The following is a 13817-nucleotide window of genomic DNA, read 5'->3' on the forward strand; positions in this document are numbered from 1 at the left end:
ATAACAGCACACAGATTTCTTTACATTGAGTGACGAGTAAACACACAGTGAGAGACACGACAGCAATTTCAAGAAAAACAACAGCAACTTGTATTACAAAAGCCAATATAAAATCTACCAAGAAGATAAAAGTACATAAGAATCAGGCATGAAAACCTTTTAAAAAGAGAGGACACAGTCCACACTCTAAAGGGCCATTAAAACATAACAGTGGACAATATAACCTTTGGTTGTGCGAAGTCCAAGTTGCACGCTGTGTTAACACAATGATGAATCGTCCAACATGTCCCCCTTGAACACTGTGTTCACCGATTGTCCATTTTCTAACGAAAGTCTTGCTTCTTGTCCGCCTGCTTCCATTGGTCCTCTTGTGAGTCTTCCCTCTCTCGCCTGACCCGGCGTCTCTCAGATGAAACTGTCTCGTGTTCCCTGGAGGTTGGTGTCACCCTCTGTGTGCCTGGCGTCTTGTCAGCCACGTGCCCACGTCTGCCTGCGAGTCCCGGCGCTCAGTATGTGTGATCTTGGCAGCGTTCTCGGTGGACTGTCTCCTTTTACACCATCTACCCACTCATGCCATCCTCTGGACTCACTCTCTCTTTCTTCTGCTCACACTCTCTCGCTTCGACCCACCGAACACCACCTACTGTCCATAAGTATATAACTGCTTCAGTCTCTCCCTGGATCAACATGCCTATCGATGAAACAATGGTATATACAAATTTCCTTATGTTATCAATAAGTGTAAACACATTTTCATTGGTTTAAAAAATTAAGAATTTCAAATAGCACTGTGTGCTGATTAGAAACCAATGTCCCCAGAAGACGTTCATTTTCAAACCAGGTAACTACAAACATTTTCCAAGGAAGCAGGTAGTTCTGTTATCACAATATTGTATGCTGATGAAATAGGTCAGGTCAGGTCAGGTTGGGGAGGCTGCACTGGTACAGTGCATTGCCATACCCACCACACGACGAAACAGCTTGGGATCTTGGTTTGGAAACCCCCCCTGGCAGACCCATCCCCCGGAAATGACCCTCTATCTGCCGCAGTCAGGTGTTACGTCCCCTTGGCCTGTTCAAGCCACTCGGGCCCTCAACCCTGAGGATCCCCGTCATGGATTCACGCCACATGGCCGTAGTGCCGTAACTGACGCTCCCTCACAATGCAGGTAATGTGACTCATTCAGGACTCCGTGAGCAAGACAAAGTCAAACCAGTGGGATCACAAGGATTCTCCAAGGAGACACAGTAAGAGAGGAGTCCAGTTTTCGTCTCAGGTCGCTGGATAGTGTTCAAGTCTTGCAACCATATAAGCAAAACAGAACAAAGATATGTCCACATTGGTTAAAAAAGAAAAGTACATTTAATGGGGTGCACTTACTTTTTCACACAAGTGTGGATTATCAATTTTGATAAATGCTCATGACATGTCAACTACATCTAACTTTTACCACACAGTAATATTTTTATATGCCATTAATGACCCTGGTAGTTAGCTATTCACATGAACCCCTTGAACCCCACTAGGGTCCTCAACAACAAGGATCTTGCGAGCTGGATCACCCTCGGGAATTCGTGCCACATGACAGTAGTGCAGTAACTGGCACTTGCTCACAATGCAGGTAATGTGCCTCATTCGGGACTCCACAAGCAACTGCTCATTTGACACAAAGTCAAACTAGCGGTACCCAAGGATTCTCCGAAGAGACACAAGGAGTCCAGTCTTCATCTCAGGTCACTGGATAGCGTCCATGTCTCGCAACCATATAGCAAGACAGGAAGCACCAGGACTCTAAAGACTTGGACTTTTGTCCTTTTGCAGAGATTTCCAGTAAAGCACAATAGTTTGAGCACAATGGATACGTTTAGCCTTTCAAAATTTGGTGTCTTGCAATTGACATTTGTTGTCAAATGGTAACCGAAGTCTATCCATCCATTATTCAACCCGCTATATCCTAACACAGGGGTCTGCTGGAGCCAATTCCAGCCAGCATAGGGCGCAAGGCAGGAACAAATCCCAGGCAGGGTGCCAGCCCACCGCAGGGCACACACACACACACACACAAACACCCCAAGCACACACTAAGGACAATTTAGAATCGCCAATGCACCTAACCTGCATGTATTTGGACTGTGGGAGGAAACCCACGCAGATGCAAGGAGAACCTGGGAAGCGAATCCAGGTCTCCTTAGTGTGAGGCAGCAGCGCTACCACTGTGCCACCATGCCTACCAGTAACAGAAGTGGAATAAAAAAAAAGTTCTTCATGAAATGTTAGTTTCCACAACAAATGCCATACTTGCATTTTCCTTTTGGGGTGAACCTCACTTTGACCACCACACCAATACAGAAGTCCCACAGATGCCAAGGGGATTGTTATAGCCATCCTTATACATCCCTGCATTTAACTGTTCACTCCATCAGATGGCGGACTCTGTCGGCACACATGACCATCAACAGTAAAAATGTAGAGCAGAGAACAGACCCCAATACTAAAATAAACCAAAGATATTCAAATACTAAAAACTTGTTTAAACACTATAATATGGAATTCATGGCTTTACCAGTAGATGGCAGTATTGCGTTCTTACTCATATTAAGTGCATTCAGTCTGACAAATTGCTTATGCATTGGACGATGCTCCATGTTAGGCCGGCCCTTTCTCCATTAAAAGTGTGTTGGTCACTTCACTCTGCAAATGGTACATGTCAGTCGGGGCTTGCAGGTGGGGAGGGGATGTCTTTGTCCCCTTGATGCTATTTAGTTGCGTATGTCACTTTAGCATCCAATCACAGACTAGGGTTTGTTTTCTAGGTCCTCCCTGTGTGGAATTTGCATGTTGCCCCCCTGTGTCTGCATGGGTTTCCTCCCACAGTCCAAAGACGTGTGTTAGATTGGCGATGTGTGTGTTGTGTGTGCTTATCCAGGGATGGAGTGTTGTGTACTGTCTAGGGACTGTTCCTGCCTTGTGCCCAGTGTTTTCTGGGATAGGCTCAAGAAGCAGGTTTAGAAATTGGACAGATAGTAAGTGCAGGGAGATCCTGCACCCTCAGCAGTCTTTTCTTGAATGTCGCTTCACGATGAAAACAGTGGACAAGTGAAGGTCTCCTGATGATCCTTGTGTTAAGTGCTACCTGCTCCTGCCTCCATACACGTCAGCCCCTCGCACCTCATCATTGTGATGTGCTTGAGCTCAGCTGAGCATGAAGGACTCCTCAACAAATAAACCAAATTGACAAACTTTGTGCTGAAATGAATAAGCTCACCTTCCATGGTGGAGTCTCACATTGTGTCCACTGATGCCTAATGACCTTTGGCTTCCTCCATCCCTCACTATGAAGAACTGATTTGGAAAATGGGCCGATGAGTAAGGTGGCATGGGGCTCTCCATTTGATTTTAACACTGAAATCTCATAGTATTTGGATTGTGGTGGGTTTCCCAGCTGTGGGGGGCTTTTAGTGTGGTGTTTGCTTGCCGTCCTTGTGCTCATGTGGGACTCCTCTGAAGATTCTTCCTACAGTCCACAAACGACAGGCCAATCTAAATGACCTCATTGTGAATGTAGAAGTGATGGACTGCTGATCCTCCCATGGCTGTTATGGCCCCTGCTGCTTTCTACTGGCTTGGAAGTAATGAAGCAGTTTCTCTAACATTGATGGCATCGGTTGCACAGCCCTGCACAAGCGTCTTTGGCTTGGAGGCCACTTCATTTGAGGAGGTCAGGCCTCCTGTGGTTTTGGTTCAGGCTGTGCAGCTTTTCACTGAGATACAGGATTTGGGGGGGTGTTGTAGACCCAGGCCCTCTTGAACCCGAATGGGACTAAGTGGGTTCAATAACGGATGGAGGGAGTGGTGGGTAAGTGGATTAGATGTTTATCTTCCATCTTATGTGCCTTTGCAGATTTTTTCATGTCTCCCCAAGTTTCTTGTCAGGCCCATCTTTTGATTCTCATGCCCCACTAGAGCTCGCCTTTAGGGTCCTCAGCTCACATTTCAGGACATTCATCTCCTTGCTTCCACAGGGGTCCTCTGGCTCTCGGTCATTTCGGAATTCCTCTACATCTCGCTGCTCTCCGTTGGCTTCCTTTTGATGTGGCTGGAGGTGCTCTGCTCCCAGAATAAGATGAGCCGACTAAAGATCAACGCCTTTGCTGCCGTCTTCACCGTCCTCTCCGGTGAGTTTTGTGTGCCGTGGGGGGCTCTGGTCAGCTGTGACATGGGTGGGGTGGTCCTTAGGGTTAGGGTTCCAATGAAAGTGGAATAAAAGAGAATGGGATAGCCCCTCCAACAACATGAAGTGCTGCGGTGGTTGGACTGAAGCCCACTGATTAACTTCACAGCAGTTAAGTGATCTTTCATTTGCAGGCTTGCTGGGAATGGTGGCTCACATGATGTACACAACCGTATTCCAAGTGACCGTCAGCCTCGGACCCAAAGACTGGAGGCCACAGAGCTGGGACTATGGGTGGTCATTTGCGTAAGTTCTTGTCTTTAGATCTTCTAAAAGCTAAACATGAAGTCAGCTGATACATACAGTAACACAAGAATGTCAAGGTCTTGTTCCCTCAAGGTCCTCGGAGGAGTTTCTAGCCCAGGAATCTGATTCTACAGTCAGTGTGTTGAAATTAAGCCTGCTGTAATTGTTGTTATACGTTGTGGGCCACTCCCTCTGCCAAACTGGTTATTTATGGTGTGAGACTCGCCCGGACACCATCAGACAGAGACCGCATCTTTACAAAATGCACCTTTATTTTCTGCTCTCCAACACAACACACTGTGCTCCTCGCCCAAATCACCTTTTCACTGGGCCTTTCTCTCACTGTCCGTGGGCCACCTGTCCTCTCTCTCCAGGAACTTCGTCCTACTCCTGCTCCCGACTCCAGATCCCCGATTGGAGGAAGGCGGCCCATTTTATCCTTACCCGGATGAGCTCCAGGTGCTCTGCCTGACGTCACTTCCTGGTGTGGCAGAAACGTCAGGAGAGCACCCGGAAGCACTCCGGGTGTCCCTGGAAGGATCGTCCTCCAGGAGTGTGGCGGAAGTAAATATGTCCTGGGCTCCATGAGTCTCGGGGCGCCCCCTGGCAGTGGATATGGGCCCCAACGGGCTTGAGCCTCCCTGCTCCCCTTCCGTGGGCCTCTTCTGCTCCAGGGCGGTTGCCCCCTTGTGGCCCGGAGGACAAATGTGCCACCTCTCAGTCCTTCCAGGCATCCCGGCCGGGTCTGACCCCCAGCCTCGTGCAATAATGGGCGCCGCCATTTTGGCTCTCTCACTGTCAGGGCAGTAGATAGATAGATAGATAGATAGATAGATAGATAGATAGATAGATAGATAGATAGATAGATAGATAGATAGATAGATAGATAGATAGATAGATAGATAGATAGATAGATAGATAGATACTTTATTAATCCCAAGGGGAAATTCAAGTATCTATCTATCTATCTATCTATCTATCTATCTATCTATCTATCTATCTATCTATCTATCTATCTATCTATCTATCTATCTATCTACATACTCCAGCAGCAGCACACTGATAATGAACAATATTAAAGAGTGATAACAATGCAGGTATAACAGACAGACAATAACTTTATATAATGTTAACGTTTACGCCCCCGGGTGGAATTGAAAAGTCGAATAGTGTGAGGGAGGAATGATCTCCTCAGTCTGTCAGTGGAGCAGGACGGTGACAGCAGACTGTCGCTGAAGCTGCTCCTCTGTCTGGAGATGATCCTGTTTAGTGGATGCAGCGGATTCTCCATGATTGACAGGAGTCTGCTCAGCGCCCGTCGCTCTGCCACAGATGTCAGACTGTCCAGCTGCGTGCCTACAATAGAGCCTGCCCTCCTCACCAGTTTGTCCAGTAAGCCATGTTGTTAAGGGTGTGTCTTCAGAGGTCGTGACCTCCCGGTAATGATATGACAGGTTTAAAGGTCGTCTTTCAGTGCAATTCCTCATTCAAATTTGTGGACAACGTAATCCTTTTCAAACATTCTTTTGGCCATTTCAAAACTTTTTTTATTTGTATTTTCTTGCTTTTTGGACTATAATTTCCATCTCTCATTTTGGTTTTGGCTGTGGTGTTGATTGACCTCCCAGTTTTGACTTCTGTTTCAGCTTTTGAATGTGTCTTTTTTTTCCCCAGTCACCATCATAAAATACTGGTAGTGTGCCTAGCATAACACCCATCAGTGGCCCTAGACCTGTGTGCAGTGCCCGCTACTGATAATTCACCAATCAAAACACAGAACTCGCTAGAGCCCACCATCTCATCTCAATTGGCAGATGAAAACGAGTTTTTTTCTTTAAGGCATAGAAAGAAAGAAAGAAATAAGTTTTTATTCTTTCTTTCTTTCTTTCTTTCTTTCTTTCTTTCTTTCTATTTAATGAAACATTTAATTATTTATGCTCACACATCATTGCGTTTTTATGTATTTACTAGCTGTGCTACCCATCTAAGATGGCTAAGTAATCAATGTGTTAACATTTGCACGCTCTCTCTCTCCCGGTCCTGGAGTTCACTGCAGCCCTGTTGGGTTCTGTGGATACTGCCAGGGGGTGCTATGGAAACAGCAGAGCCCTTTCATGGCAGGAGTGCCACCACGCCCAGAAGTGCTCCTGGTGTCCCATGATATCCTTTCTATAAAAGCAGCCAAGCTGCTAGCCACTACTCCAAGAGCCAGAGTCGAGAGGGTGCAGACAAAGCTTAGCGAATGAGGAGTGGAGGTGAAGAGGAACGACAAAGAGAGAAAAAGAAAGAAGACAAAGTGCGTTATTGCTGTTTGACACGAGGGAGAAGTTCCTCTCCACTTATAATAATGCAACACTTGCGCCTGGTGTCTATCTGTGTTGGGTTTGGGCAGCGGGTGCGCCCCCTGTAGGCCACAACACGTATTTAGAGATCATACGAATTTCCTGTCCCGTGATGATGACTGGCTTCTAAGTCGATTTTGATTTCTGAGAGCTCTCCTCTTGGCGCTGGGTGCTGAACTGGCACTGGCTTTCCAAAGGCAGACACCGATTAATTGTGCTCTGTTTGCCCCCTTTACAAGTTCTGTCCACTCTCGGGTTTTTAGCCACAGGAGCTTTTCAAAGTGAACTTGCTGACGATTGGGTATTTCACAAACATCAGCAAGTCGCGCCATGCCAGTTGTATAGGATGGTATTATCCACTTGTCATGCAGACAGATAAGATTTCCTCACACTTTGGTCAAACGGCCAAACATAAAAACGCAATTCGCAGCAATGTCCGGTTTTCCAAATGTAATCGGAGCGGTCAACATTGCTATAAAGGCGCCTTCAGAGAATGAATTTGCTGATGTAAACAGAAAGCATTTCCACTCTATTACCTGTGGTGTGGAAATGCGTCTCATTAAAGTTGTGGCGCAACTCGTGATCCGTTCATTTTGAGAAATAGTAGCATTGGGAACAAACCTGAAAATGCTGTTATGTGTTATGGCTGGCTTCTCAGGTAAGGTAAGACATTTAATATTACACCTTGGGTCAAATCTGTCAATTATCTGTATGATGTAACCATAGAACACAATTACTTAGGTAACAGCGGGTACCATCTGAAGACGTGGCTTCACACCCCGCTCGCCAAACCCACTGACTGAACAAGAGTGACGTTATAATGAGCTCCACTCTTTAGCTCGGGCACTGGTAAAATGCTGCTTATAAGTTGGGAGCATGCGCCAACAGCACGTTGCTGCACTCACCATACGACGAACAACCTGGATTGGGAGCCAAGCATAGCGGGTGACATCTCAGCACCACACTGGAACACTGTGAGGTTTTTTACGGTGGCTGGAGCGCCAATCCTGCCACCAACCCCCAAGTTTTCCCATTAGATTGGAGGCTGGATGCAGAGTAACATCATACCCAGGACGGGGCAAGTGCAGGTTAGGGGCCTTAGAGTCACTTCTGGCATTTATAGGATTTGAACCGGCAACCTTCTGATTGCCTCAGAGCCACCACTCCATCCTACCAGCTATATGTGTCTCACCAATAATTGCAGCCGCTTGCTGCCCAAACGATGTGAATTCCAGAATTCTGTTATCTCCTCCAGTGGTGCTGACACTCAGACGGTGGGCTGCGACTCATCTTTTCATATCGCCTTTGAATTACAGTGCATCAAGAAAGTATTCACAGCCCATCACTTTTTCCACATTTTGTTATGTTACAGCCTTATTCCAAAATGGATTCAATTCATTTTTTTCCTCAGAATTCTACACACAACACCCCATAATGACAACGTAAAAAAAGTTTACTTGAGGTTTTTGCAAATTCATTAAAAATAAAAAAACTGAGAAATCCCATGTCCATAAGTATTCACAGCCTTTGCTCAATACTTTGTCGATGCCCCTTTGGCAGCAATTACAGCCTCAAGTCTTTTTGAATATGATGCCACAAGCTTGGCACACCTATCCTTGGCCAGTTTCGCCCATTCCTCTTTGCAGCACCTCTCAAGCTCCATCAGGTTGGATGGGAAGCGTCGGTGCACAGCCATTTTAAGATCTCTCCAGAGATGTTCAATCAGATTCAAGTCTGGGCTCTGGCTGGGCCACTCAAGGACATTCACAGAGTTGTCCTGAAGCCACTCCTTTGATATCTTGGCTGTGTGCTTAGGGTCGTTGTCCTGCTGAAAGATGAACCGTCGCCCCAGTCTGAGGTCAAGAGCGCTCTGGAGCAGGTTTTCATCCAGGATGTCTCTGTACATTGCTGCAGTCATCTTTCCCTTTATCCTGACTAGTCTCCCAGTTCCTGCCGCTGAAAAACATCCTCACAGCATGATGCTGCCACCACCATGCTTCACTGTAGGGATGGTATTGGCCTGGTGATGAGCGGTGCCAGGTTTCCTCCAAACGTGACGCCTGGCATTCACACCAAAGAGTTCAATCTTTGTCTCATCAGACCAGAGAATTTTCTTTCTCATAGTCTGAGAGTCCTTCAGGTGCCTTTTGGCAAACTCCAGGCAGGCTGCCATGTGCCTTTTACTAAGGAGTGACTTCCATCTGGCCACTCTACCATATAGGCCTGATTGGTGGATTGCTGCAGAGATGGTTGTCCTTCTGGAAGGTTCTCCTCTCTCCACAGAGGACCTCTGGAGCTTTGACAGAGTGACCATCGGGTTCTTGGTCACCTCCCTGACTAAGGCCCTTCTCCCCCGATCGCTCAGTTTAGATGGCCGGCCAGCTCTAGGAAGAGTCCTGGTGGTTTCGAACTTCTTCCACTTACGGATGATGGAGGCCACTGTGCTCATTGGGACCTTCAAAGCAGCAGAAATTTTTCTGTAACCTTCCCCAGATTTGTGCCTCGAGACAATCCTGTCTCGGAGGTCTACAGACAATTCCTTTGACTTCATGCTTGGTTCGTGCTCTGACATGAACTGTCAACTGTGGGACCTTCTATAGACAGGTGTGTGCCTTTCCAAATCATGTCCAGTCAACTGAATTGACCACAGGTGGACTCCAATGAAGCTGCAGAAACATCTCAAGGATGATCAGGGGAAACAGGATGCACCTGAGCTCAATTTCGAGCTTCATGGCAAAGGCTGTGAATACTTATGTACATGGGATTTCTCAGTTTTTTTATTTTTAATAAATTTGCAAAAACCTCAAGTAAACGTTTTTCACGTTGTCATTATGGGGTGTTGTGTGTAGAATTCTGAGGAAAAAATGAAGTTAATCCATTTTGGAATAAGGCTGTGACATAACAAAATGTGGAAAAAGTGATGCGCTGGGAATACTTTCCAGATGCACTGCATGACCAAATCTGTTTTTATTTCGGGCACTGTGCGACTTTCTGAACTGGAACTTTCGAGTGTCTCTGCCATACTGTGCCACTCCATCGATTTCTTTTTGTCGCTTATACCACTGCTTAAGCCACCAAAACAGTACCTTTGTTTTCCTTGCCTCCATTTCTCATTCTTTTTTTTACACATGCTTCTTTCCATTGTCTTTTAACAAAATGCTGAACACTGATTTGCATATTCAAATAGGTGTAATCCTGGGAGGAGTCAGGGTGGGGCTGTAGACACGTGCACATGCATTAAAATTCACATTGATTAGGATTTATAAAGGGAAAGGGTGTAGAATTTTGCTTATACACAGTTTTACACATCTGAATTTTTTTATGCATAGTGACCTCTACATGAGGCGTCTGGTCCTTTTTGACTTCTACGTTTAAATTGCGATGTTTTAAATACCAGACTGCACAGTTTGTGTAAAATTGATTTTCCCCTTCGCCCTTCCTCGCCTTAATGTCCTTCTCCTTCCCTGCATTGCAGATTGGCCTGGCTGTCATTCAGCTGCTGCATGGCCGCCGCAGTCCTCACCCTGAACTCCTACACCAAGACAGCTCTAGAGCTCACACACAGGCAGAGGCTGCGGATGGAGGAAGGCAGGAGCAGCCACGTCCCTTCTTATGATGACATCGTGTTGGCCGACGTGGAAGCTGGCACCGTGGCGCTGGGCGCCGTGTCACAGTCCATATACTCGGTCACTGCTCTGCTGCAGCACAAGGACACGCGGAGCGACAACGGCAAAGCCGCGGCACGCCGCCCTCCCCTTGACGTCAAGCAAGCACCTCGCACATGGGTCCCACAGGGGGAGCGGCCCATTGTATTTACGGAGGTACCCAGAGTGCCAGCGGTGGAATGTGAGGACTGCGAGCTTGAAAGAGAAAAGGAGAACGCGGCCGAGAAGGAACTGCTGTGTTGAAACGTTGAGGGAGACGTGAGCCACGGCAAAGGGCGTCTAGAAAGATCCAAATGAGGTGGGACCGTCAGTCCGTGAAAACTCCTGGAACGGGATTCAAGAGTGAGACGGGACGGACCGCTAGCACTGGTGTGGAACAATTAGAGGCAGACCTTTGTTACTATTAAAGTTCTTGTGAACATTGGAAATAAAAATGGTCAATGAACTTGGCTGGACTGGGAATGGACATAAATGAGCATGAAAGTGTTGAAACTAGTGGCAAGGAGACGGGCATTAAAACAAGGGCTTCTCTGAGGCCTGGCTCGGCTTCTGTCTTATTTATATAGTGCCCTTCACCATCAGTTCTCATCAGATTGTCAGCATCGGACCAACCAAACAGAAACACAAATCCAGAATGTGACGAGCGTTGAGGATAAATCAAGAGAGGAAAACGAGGACAGTTAGGGAGAACATTCACCTAACGTCACAAGGGACGCAATTGTAATATCACGTCACGTAAAGGGAGACATTTAAAAGTTGGACCGGACATGCAGAAGAAACCTGAAAAGATAAGATGGGTGGTCTACATTGTGGACCAGGTCTCACGTACCTGCTAGACAATTCTTCCTGGCATCAGCACCAGAAGGCCAAACGCTGTTGGTCACCACTCTGCAGTGACTGTCTAGAGTGTTAGGTGAGGACGTGATAAACGATTGTACAGAATGTAGAACGATGGATTTTCAAGAGTTTATTCACAGTGTTCTTGGTGGTGTCTTCTGTAGCACCTTACAGACAGACCATCAGCACACAGATACACAGACACAATAGAAATGAATGAATGATTTCAGACAAGAGTGGAGCAACAGCACCCTGCCGCCTCACAGCTCTACGGACCCGGGTTCAAAACACAGCCCGGCCAACCTCTGTAATAATTTTACACCTCCTCTCAAAGGTACGTCTCTAAATTGGTCAGTGTTGGACTGCCATCTTGCTGGGGCTCTGTTGCTGCCTTGCACAGTGTAATGGAACCCCGGGGTGTTAGCAAGCCCCAATCCCCCAAACACGAACACACACTGAGTCCCGGGTTCAAATAATGGAAGGTTTATTCCACACAGTACCACAAAGTAGCACAAGCACAAATCGCAGGTTTTCTTTCCACAATTCCTCTCCAGAATACTCCCTTCTTCTCACCGCAGTGAGTGTCGCTTCACCTCCTCCCAGCTCCGACTCGCCTGGATAAGGGAGTGCGGCCCCTTTTATTAAGACCCCGCGAGTACTTCTGGTGCCAGGGCCACTGCCTGATGATCATACGGATGTCCCACTTGTTAGCACATTTCCCTGCAGCTCGCCCTTGTGGCACCCACAGACCCCAGCAGGGTTGTGTTGCTGGACACTTCCCAGCATGCCCTGCTGGTTCTTTACAGGGCCACTGCCATCTAGCGTCCATCCATCCACTCCAGCCATCACTTCCGGGTCGGCTCCTTCCTCTCTCCTGGTTGGGATGCCCATCTGCCTGCTCGGAGCCTCCTGTCTGAGTGAAGAACCATCCCCTTTTCTGGTCAGGATGCCTGTCCAACCCCTGGGGCATTTATGACAAGATCCACTCGATGTGAGCCTAAACTTGATGAAGTGGGTCAGGTAATGGGTGGATGGATGGATGGATGATTCCCATTTTGTTTAAATCACAAAACAATACATATAATGGAAATAGCAACCACCACAATCTCCTAGATCCATCAAACTATTCATTTACATTCTCAAACTGTTGCTGTATTCATTGTTGTTTTTGTCTTTTATTACAATTGTATTACTGTCACAGGTCGGGGGGGGGGGGCGGGGGGTCAGGCATGTAAGTATTTCATTGTACTGAATACACAGGACAATAAACTCAAACTTAATAGCCATCTGTCCATCCACCCATTTACTGAACACACTTTTTCCAGAACGTTCCCAATCAGAAAAGCAATGGGCTTGAAACAGGAACCAACCCTGGCTGGGATGCCAAGCCAACACAAACACACAAATCTGTAAGACTCAGACCTTCTTCTTCCCAACTCCATGCAAGCCAGTCATACAACAGCATCTCCAGGAGGCCGATGTCCAAGCAACATGCCTGGTGACCACTGGAGGGTCCAGTCACCGAGGATGGTCTCTTCTACACAGTGAATGGCAGAGACTCTCTATGGGCCCAACTTCATAAAGAAAGAAAATCTACATAGTGAGTAAGTCTGGAGGATCTCCGTCACTTAAAAATGGGCAAGTTCTGTAAATTTGTCTCCATGTGAGAAAACAGCTGAAATGAAAGATGGGTGCAAACATATGGAACCTTTGAATTTTACAACAAGGATTAGTAACATTCTATCTGTCTATCTACCTTTAATAAAATGCCATTCTTGTCAATGTATCTTAATTTTTATCTTGCCTACTATACCATCTATCCATCTATCTATTAGATAGATAGATGTGAAAGGCACTATATATCTTATCATAAAACATCTTTCTTGTCAATTTGTCTAAATTTTTCATCTTGCCTACTATACCATCTATCTATCTATCATATAGTGCCTTTCCTATCTCTATCTATCTATCATAAAACATCTTTCGTATCAAGTTATCTTAATTTTTTATCTTGCCTACTATACCATATAGCTATTATATAGTGCCTTTTGCATCTATCTATCTATCTATAATAAAACATCTTTCTTGTCAATTTGTGTAAATTTTTCATCTTGCCTACTATACCATCTATCTATCTATCATATAGTGCCTTTCCTATCTCTATCTATCCATCTATCTATCATAAAACATCTTTCGTGTCAATTTATCTTAATTTTTATCTTGCCTACTATACCATCTATCTATTATATAGTGCCTTTTGCATCTATCTATCTATAATAAAACATCGTCAATTTATCTAAACTTTTCATCTTGCCTACTATACCATCTATCTATCTATAATAAAACATCTTTCGTGTCAATTTATCTTAATTTTTTATCTTGCCTACTATACCATCTATCTGTTATATAGTGCCTTTTGCATCTATCTATCATGTTCACTGGAAACTGAATTGCCTGTTGCAGCACCTCCACTGGCTCACTTGTTCCCCCCTATT

The 13817-nt window shown here is 46.0% G+C and overlaps 1 protein-coding gene across 1 annotated transcript in view; it reads left to right on the plus strand.

Moving 5' to 3' along the window:
- si:ch211-149k23.9 (germ cell-specific gene 1-like protein) overlaps positions 1-12608 on the plus strand; it is a 29290-nt gene extending 16682 nt beyond the window's left edge. The window contains exons 5-7 of the mRNA XM_028821453.2: positions 4024-4176; positions 4367-4478; positions 10296-12608. Of these exons, the coding sequence (XP_028677286.1) occupies positions 4024-4176; positions 4367-4478; positions 10296-10728 (698 nt within the window). The 3' untranslated portion in view covers positions 10729-12608. The remainder of the gene's footprint in view (positions 1-4023; positions 4177-4366; positions 4479-10295) is intronic.
- The last annotated feature ends 1209 nt before the right edge of the window (positions 12609-13817 follow it).

This window comes from Erpetoichthys calabaricus, chromosome 16, assembly GCF_900747795.2.
Source record: "Erpetoichthys calabaricus chromosome 16, fErpCal1.3, whole genome shotgun sequence".
Taxonomy (NCBI): domain Eukaryota; kingdom Metazoa; phylum Chordata; class Cladistia; order Polypteriformes; family Polypteridae; genus Erpetoichthys; species Erpetoichthys calabaricus.